The sequence below is a fragment of the Callorhinus ursinus genome, unplaced genomic scaffold, assembly GCF_003265705.2.
Source record: "Callorhinus ursinus isolate GAN/ISIS: 27379988/994484 unplaced genomic scaffold, GSC_fseal_2.0 scaffold8, whole genome shotgun sequence".
Taxonomy (NCBI): Eukaryota; Metazoa; Chordata; class Mammalia; order Carnivora; family Otariidae; genus Callorhinus; species Callorhinus ursinus.
The window spans coordinates 25,956,218-25,965,095 of NW_027397070.1; the positions used below are offsets into that span (position 1 = coordinate 25,956,218).

General features: G+C 45.7%; 1 protein-coding gene across 22 annotated transcripts in view; it reads right to left on the bottom strand.

The window, feature by feature from the left end:
* PYGL (glycogen phosphorylase L) overlaps positions 1–7,730 on the bottom strand; it is a 101,379-nt gene extending 93,649 nt beyond the window's left edge. For 21 of the 22 annotated variants that reach the window (XM_073895203.1, XM_025870068.2, XM_025870066.2 and 18 more), the window contains exons 1-2: positions 7,400–7,725; positions 2,161–2,262 (exon numbers count right to left, since the gene is read on the bottom strand). In XM_073895203.1, coding sequence (XP_073751304.1) covers positions 2,161–2,262; positions 7,400–7,642 — 345 coding nt within the window. In that variant the 5' untranslated portion in view covers positions 7,643–7,725. Of the gene's footprint in view, positions 1–2,160; positions 2,263–7,399 lie in introns of all 22 variants that reach the window. The other variant, XM_025870063.2, reaches the window with a different exon arrangement.
* Positions 7,731–8,878: the final 1,148 nt, after the last annotated feature.

Sequence of the window (8,878 nt, forward strand, 5' to 3'; positions counted from 1 at the left end):
GATGGATGGATTTGGTGGCCAGCCAGCTCTCTGCCCCCAAGTGTTTGGCTCACACAGTTAGAGACTGGTTAGCACCAGCGTGGACTCATGTCAGGGCTGTGCGGTCCTGGAGATCCCTTTGGGCTGCTCATCTTACAGTGAGAAAACTGATGGCTAGATAAATTAAATGACCTCTCCTATGTTGACTTGATAGTAATCTAGCCCGTGGATGGCTAACAATGGTTTGTTGTGAAAATGACGGTATTCTTATCTGAAAGTGAGGCAATCCATTAAATTAGACATTATTTAAAATGGGAAGATAATTCACACATTTACAAACATATATGTAAATTAGAACCACGCTTGAAGTTGATGCCCCAGTTTCCATGAACCACCTTCTTGGATCCCCTACCCTTACACCAAAAGTGGCTTTTCCACACAAGTCTTGACAACTAAATCTCCCGAGGGTTCAAAAATAGCTTCGCCTCTGCTTATTTTTGGAGGGGCTTTCAAATGTGCTCCCCGGTGACTAGAGTTTACCGGGGTCCTTGTGCAAGCCAACAACACAATGGTGAAGCAACTTAGGTAATATCACACCAATATGTAAATCGAGTAGCTGTGAACAAATAACGGTAAAGTAAAGAAGAGGCCACTTTGGAAACCCTTCATTGCTAATGCTAACACTCAGGATTTTTTCAATTCTAAACATGGACGTCTCAAGTAGGCTGTAAACCTTGAGGAGGTTGACATAGGTTACTTCACCCACCTGGTTAGATGCCAGGCCAGGGGAGGTATATTATTTTCACCTGTTATCAGGGGAGGCAAAGAAAAGGGAAATGGAGGGGAGCTGCAATGATTCTTTCATTGAAAATACCTAACCCCTAACCGCCATGAAGGAAACCAGCCCTTGGCCACAGTAGCTGGTCACACAGGACAATCCCATGCCAAGGAAAAGGAGCAGTTTGGACGGTCTCTCATTTAGAATGTGTCATTACAAATACACATGCCCCCTTTCTGTCACATGAAAAGGATTAAGAACTATTTGTTTTTTGGCATGGAGATCCCTGAAGCTCAGGGGAGAAATAGTTAAATACATTCCGTTCCGTAAAAACAAATTAGCATATTAAGTTTAAGACCTCGAGTTCCTCATTTAAGGAGGAAGTGTATTTTACATCTCATTAAGCAGTAAAGAAAGTATGTCAATGTAATTTAAAAAACTTATTATTTATGCATGTTGCCTTGATACATGAATAATAGTCAAACTTTGATCATTTTTAAAACTAGAGAGGAGGGGGGGCTTGGCTGGCTCAGTTGGTGCAGTGTGTGACTCCTGATCTAGGGGTTGTGAGTTCGAGCCCCACGCTGGGTGTAGAGATTACTTAAAAATAAGTTCTTTAAAAAAAAAAACAAAAGTACGGTGAGCGCTGTGAATTGTGCAAGACTGTTGAATCACAGATCTGTACTTCTGAAACAAATAACGCAACATATTATAAGAAAAAAGGAAAAGAAGAAGATAACAGGAGAGGAAGAAAAGGGGAGTATGTCAGAGGGGGAGACGAACCATGAGAGATGATGGACTCTGAAAAACAAACTGAGGGTTCTAGAGGGTAGGGGGGTGGGGGGATGGGTTAGCCTGGTGATGGGTATTGAGGAGGGCACGTTTTGCATGGTGCACTGGGTGTTATGAACAAACAATGAATCATGGAACACTGCATCAAAAACTAATGATGTAATATATGGTGATTAACATAACAATAAAAAAATTAAAAAAAAAACTAATGATGTAATATATGGTGATTAACATAACAATAAAAAAATTAATCATAAAAAAAAAACAAAAGTAGATAGGAACTCAAAGTAGAACTTGTGATTCTGATAGCAGGGGCTCAGGTACCTTTAAAAGGCTTGTTTAGATACTAAGTCCTAACATGTACTTTGCTGGGGAATGCTGTCAAAAACTGACTGCAGAAGAAAATTCTCATGAGGCAAAACCAGTTCTCTAACTTTGTCTCTCTTAAACCAGAGATCTCCACTAGTTTGTATTTCTAATTGTAATAACCATAGCTATAGAAGCTACTTTTCACTTTTTTTTTTTTTTTTTTTGGTGCTACATTCCCAAGGTTCCTGAATTGAACTTGAAATTTAAGGGGAGAGAATGAAAGAAATACGGAGACAACGTACCTGGTAAATGGCCTCGTCACAGGCATTTTGCAGGCCAAGGTTGATCATGGTGTTCTGTAATGTTCGGCCCATGTAAAATTCCAAAGAGAGGTAATAAACCCTCTGAAACAAAGAAAGGTCATGTTAATGCTGTAAGGCCAGTGTTCCTTGTTAACATAAAAACACAAAAGGTCACCAATAAGAAACAAACAGGCGAGACTAAGGTTCAAATGAGACTCCTAAAGATGGATGAAAGGCTAAATACAAGCAATACTGACAAATGGCTTTGAGAAAAACCATTTTATACCCTATTTTTGGCAAAGCAGTTTTTATGCCCAGGGAGAAAAAAAGCAAACTCATCCAACTAATTAGATTCAATGTTTTGTATGTTTTCCTTCCCGTTCAGGAGCCTCATGAATTAAGCATATGTTTGGACAAACAGAAGTCAGACTGCCATAGCTCATCACTCATTTGTAACATATTTATATGATGAGAGTCAGGTGGGTTTGACTGTGATCATCTCAACTCATCTAGAAAACGTAAAGATTAACTCCTTCAAGATACATACTGTGGCTAGAACATAGCCAGTGTGTCTGATTACTGCAAGTAATAGTACAGTTAATTATTTTAGAATAAAATGATTCTAGAAACGCTGTGGTCTGGCAATAACAAAAGACTACCTCAGGTTTATTGGTGTTTGTTCTTGATGAAATGGGAAATTTCTCTATCAACTCAGCAACTGTTCGCCTTTGACATAAAGCCAGGTAAATACTATTTGAGATGAAAGTGAAAGGTGCCAAGGTTAGAGTTGTCTAAAACCTTTCAAAATACAAGCTAAGTTTACTAACTTAAAAAAAAAAAATAAGGAAGATCAGTGAGTAACTTCATCATCCTCTTTTACAATACCTTACTTTCCATACCGCTTCCCCTTTTCTTTTCCGCCAAACATGAAACAAATATCTATAAATGCATCAATATAAAGTCACTTCAGACCTGTACCACTGAAACAAATAATACATTATATGTTAAAAAAAAAAAAGAAGATAGTAGGAAGGGAAAAATGAAGGGGAGAAATTGGAGGGGGAGATGAACCATGAGAGACTATGGACTCTGAGAAACAAACAGGGTTTTAGAGGGGAGGGGGGTGGGGGGATGGGTTAGCCCGCTGATGGGTATTAAGGAGGGCACATATTGCATGGAGCACTGGGCGTTATACGAAAACAATGAATCGTGGATCACTACATCAAAAACTAATGATGTACTGTATGGTGGCTAACAATAAAATTAAATTTAAAAAAAATATAACTTCAAATTTTAGGGATTCCTTCATTACCCAATAGTGAGAATCCAAAAGAAAAGTGTTTGGTCAACCCGAAAATATAAAAAGAATATAGCTCAATATCAAAAATGCTTATTATAATATTTAACTCATAAGTTACACATATATATTTAAAATATTATATGAAAATGTCAACTTAGAAATTTCACTTTTTCCCACTTTCATCTTATGAAACAACTGAATTCTAAGTGTTCCCCTGGACTGTCAACATAGTGGTCATATAACATGATTATATGTGGGTCATATAACATGATTTTCCAGAGCATATCCTCATTATTTTTATCCAAGGTGTTTGAATATCTATAATGCTGTCATTAGGGCCCTCATCAGCTTATTAGCTGCCTCTGTCTGAGTCAGGAAAAGGTATCTTTTCTGAGGCAGAAACAAGCCAAAGAGGTGCATGGCCCCACTCCCCCCAATGGATGTACCCTTGTATACAAGGCTACTGCAATACAGGAAAGCCACAAGCCACATTTGCATAACATCAGGGCAGTTTTTTCCATTCTTTGTGTATTCATGATCTCGATAATAAAACCACCATATACTGCTTTTTATGTTTTAGTGATCCATAAAAAGCTTGTTTGTAAATACAGTATATAGATGCAACACTTGCAATTGTGAGTTCACACCCCGGATGATGACATGTGTTAAATTTGTTTTCCTTTTTTAAAAAAGATTTTATTTATTTATTTATTTAAGAGAGGGGGAGAGAGAGAGCCAGCAAGGGGGGGAGGGTTGGGATGGGGAGAGGGACAAGCAGACTCCCCGCTGAGCACTGAGCCCCACATCAAGGGTGGGGGTGGGGCTCGACCTCAGGACTCTGAGATCACGACCTGAGCAGAAATCAAGAGTGGGACACTTAAATGACTGAGCCACCCAGGTGCCCCTCTTTGCTTCCCTTCTAATGATTCCAAATTAGCATGGACTTCAGACATTTTAGGACAATTCAAGATCTTCCTAAAAAAATGTTGTTGCTTAAAATAATTGAAAAAGCCCCTCATTACATGACAGACTTTACAAGTACATGAATTTAAGGTGATTTCCTATTTTCACTTAAATAATTTTTTGGGGGGAAACCTTACCTCATATTTGGGGATATACAAGACCTTGAAAAATTGATCTACCCCATCCTCTTAGTTAGCAGTCTCTAAACACTTAAAACACACTCCTAGTAGTAAAATTTTTGAACATCTCCAATACACCTTATAAATTATGTGCATGCACTATTACTGATATTTTATGTATATTTTACATAAAGTGGACATTTTCAAAAGGCCTATAAAGATAAAGAAGACATAACGATAGCCAGCATTTAAAAATAAAAGTTATTTTTAGTCCTACTGTCAATCAGAGGCCCCAGGTACTTCTGGGAAGACCTATGAACGGGTGCAGGACAGGCAAGAGTTGAGCATGGAGACACATGGAGGTGGGGCAGGGCATCCCAAGTGACAGGTGCATTGTGGGCAGAGGCCCAGAAGTGGGACAGGACATGGACCTGGACAGGGACAGCACATCAGTTTGGTGGGAGAGCAAGGTGAGCCCAGGAGGGTAATGGGAGATAGGATGGATAGGAGGCATAGGTACACCTGGCTGAGAAGGACCTTAAATGCATGACCGTGACAGGCAGTGGGTGCCATGATATCTAAACACGGGGCAAGATGTGTTGCTTTGGGAAGCTTAATTGGACTACAACACACAGAATGAGATGGGATTGCATATCCAAATGCCTTCAGGAGCCAGGTAGAGAAAATAAATGTGTAATGGGAGTCACATGAAACAATGAGGAGGAGTCCTGAGCCAAGAACTGGGATGTATGTGTCCTGCTCGAGGGCACTGAAAATTTAACTGCTTAAAGGTGTTTTGCTGGCCAAAATGAAACACAATAGCTAGCCATATTCAGCTGCACGCTCCCAGCTTTATCACTTGCGGGGAGCAAGGTAACCACGTAGAGGTCTACTTCTTACACCAGCAGCCTGGGCCTCCAGCGCAGAAAACAGAGAATGCAGGAGAGTGGGTAATTTCAAGAGAACCCACAGGAATCAACAGAATTTGGCAGCCTGCTGAATGGGGGATACAGGAGGAAATCAAAGGTGAGACTCAAGTTTTATGTCTGGGTGACTGTCAGGATGGCAATGCCATTAAAATTACAAACAGAAGATAAGCCAGGATTCAGAGGGATGATATGAGTTTGAGGAAATAGGAAGAGATCTAGGTATGTTCACTGAGTACTCAGACATGTAGGAATGGAGTCTGAAAAGGAATCCCAAATCTGGGATTCATCTGTACAGTTACCAGACAGCAGGGGAGATGGGAGGAGAGCTTGGACACACTGGTTCCACTCTGTGTTCTAATGAGGGCAGGGACCTTCTGTTTAGGAGAACAACTGTCACAGCCGAGATAATTAAGACACGGAAGGAATCTTGTTCGCTGTGGTATCCCCATCCTATCACCATCAAATACCTGGTTTATACCTGCACTCAGGTAGGAAAGTGCTGTCCAATGAGAAACTTGCCAGAGGACAGGAGAACAAGAAAATACCAGATATGCCAAGGGAGGAGAAACACACAAGGTGCTAAAGGCTATGGAGGGGTGTGTGTGTGTGTGTGTGTGTGTGTGTGTGTGTGTGTGTGTCATTCTAAAATATGGCTCATCGTCTCATTCTCCAGTTTAAAAACAAATTATTTTTAATAGGAGGTGCAGTCCCCTCTATACAAATAAAAAAGATACAGTAAATATAAGTATACACGAAGTGTTTTCAAGAATTATATTTTAGCGGTTGCTACCTTTGGGTAGAGGCCTAGGCCTCTGGCGTGCAAAAGCATTTGAAAGCTTTGTAACAGCCGCAGTTTCTTACTACAAGAATTTACTTTCTTTTGCTCATGGGTTCTTTGGACTAGTCTTTCCCTCCCCCCATGTTTTTACATATTAAAAATATTCCTAATAGATGTTTATATGCATTTCCCACTGCCTTCTGGATATATCTTTCACCTATCTTTCACCTTTCCTAATATGCCCCCAGCCAGTTTTTCCAGTTTCCTCTCTCAATACACACTCACACCCCCCTCGTTCTGCACAACGCAATACTTCTCCCTGCCAGGTCCTTTCCAAATCCCCCCCACCCCCACCTTCCCAGACTGGCCAGGTGGAAATAGTGTCCCTCTGTGCGCCCAAAAGCTCCCTAAGGAACCTTGCGTTCCAGGCCCTGCGTAGTGGAGAGGGTTGGTCAGTGCACAGCCTTCCTCAGCAGCTTCTGGGGTAGGTCTTAGAGTCAGAGCCTGTTCTGGCCCTCGGCCTCCCTCCCGCAGGAAACAAGGAAGTGCCCCAGCTCCACTCCCTACTCATCGGAACTGGTGGGAGTGACTGGGCGGAGCTCTGACTGTGGGGCGGGGCCTCTGCCCCTCTCTCTTCACCTCACCTCAGACCCCACGAGAAGCCGGGGTCATCCACGCAACCCCCAGGCCAGCCCCTCCAAAGGATCTAGGGGCAGTGAGGCACCTTCCTTCGACTCTTCTTTTCTGCCTCCTCTCCACCCCCCCGCCCCCGAGTCCCTGATCTTATTACCATTTGACGGCGTACGTGTTTGTCTCCCTTCCCTAAACATTAAACTCAGCCAAAGCAGGGCTTTCGTCGGTTTTGCTCGGGGCCGACCGGCCTAGAACTGTGCCCGGCATACATACAGGAGGCGCCCAATACCTCCTATTAAATGCTGATGTAGCTGCTCCAAAGTTTGTGAAAGAAGCGGACAGACGAGGGAGGCCTGGCGTCCGCTCCCCAGGCGGCCGCAGGAGCCCAGCGCTCGGCGGCTCGGATGGGGCTGGGGTTGGCGGAGTGGTGCAGTGCCGTCCCCTGGGCGGCCCACCCCCCTCCCCGCCCCGACACGTCCAGCCCGGACTTCGGGGCCACCTCCCGCCCGGCCGGTACCTTGGGGCACTTCTCGTAGTAGTACTGCTGCGTGCGGATCCAGCGCCCCACCAGGTGGTCGCGCACCGTGTGCGCCAGCGCGAAGAAGTAGTCGCGGGGGGTGGCCACATTGCGGTCCTTGACCAGCGTGAAGTGCAGGTGTCGGTTGAAGCCCTTCTTGATCTCGGCCACGTTCTCCACGCCCACGATGCCGCGGATGCTGATCTGCCGCCTCTTCTCCTGGTCGGTCAGGGGCTTGGCCATGGCGGCGGCGGCCGGCAGCGCGGCGAGCGGGACTAGCGGCCCAGGCGCCCGAGGCAGGGCAGGGGCGGAGCGGGCTCTGCGCCTGGCGCCGCCGCTTTTGAGTGGGAGGAAAGTTTGCGGTCCGCCCCTGGGCGCGGCGCGGCGGGGGCTCCCGCTCCCCGGCCAGGGGGGCGGAGGGAGGGGGAGGGGGAGGGCCCGCTCGCCCGCCCCGCCCCGGGCTCTGCGGCCGCCGAGGCGGGGGGCGGGGCGCGCGCGGGACCCCCCGGCGGCCGGCGTCTGCGCTCCCTCGGCGCCCGGCTGGGGCGGAGTGGGGGGCCGAGGCCCGCTGGGCCGTCCGAGGTGGCACCTACGGCCCGTCACGCATCCACTCGGCGGCCCGCTTCCGGATCTGCGAATACCAGAGCGCGGCATTGTCGTGTCAACCCACTCGAGACGCTCCGATACTCGGAGGATGTCTGTGTGTGGAAGCACGTGTTGGCAAACTTTTGTTTGACAGACGTTTACTTGCTATGTCATTATTGTTATTTCTCACCTGGAATGCGTTCCACCATAAGCATCTGAAGGGAGCAGCACGCTTTTACTTAAGCTGTCCCGTCCTCCTCGTCAGTCCTTGGCGCTGCCCCACCCTGGATCCCAGACCTCCGAAAGAGATCCCAGGTGCCTCCTGTGCTTTCAGTTATTTTTCAAAGACTCAGAGATTCGGGTTTCTTGACTCCTCAGAGCCATCCCCAGTTTGCCCCGTCAAAAGCACCCTACTGCTCATCCGTAGAGACAGGTTCCTAAGAATCAGCAAGTCCTGAGTTGGCTCTTTGGGCTGATTAGGTGCCAGGAGCTTTTCTGTCAGGCCTCTTCTTTGAATTACCTTTTTAAAGGAAGGTGGGGTGGAGTAGGGAGAAAAGAGAAGGTATGTGTGTGGGAAATGAAGGGATAACTCACAGAGCCAGTTGCCTTGTTTATATAAAACAAAGCAGTCTGTGTTAATCTGCAGTACAGACCGATCTTTGCATGGTCACCTCAGCTTTGGTGGTGGTGATGGTGTGTGTGTATGTGTGTGTTTAAGCCTTGGCCAAGGCAAACACGTGGTATTTTAGGATGTCAGAGGCTTTTTCGTCTTCAATAAAGGGGAGTATTAATCTACTAGAATGTATTAGAGGGGCGCCTGGGCGGCTCAGTCATTAGGCGTCTGCCTTCGGCTCAGGTCATGAATTCAGGGTCCTGGGATCGAGTCCCGCATCA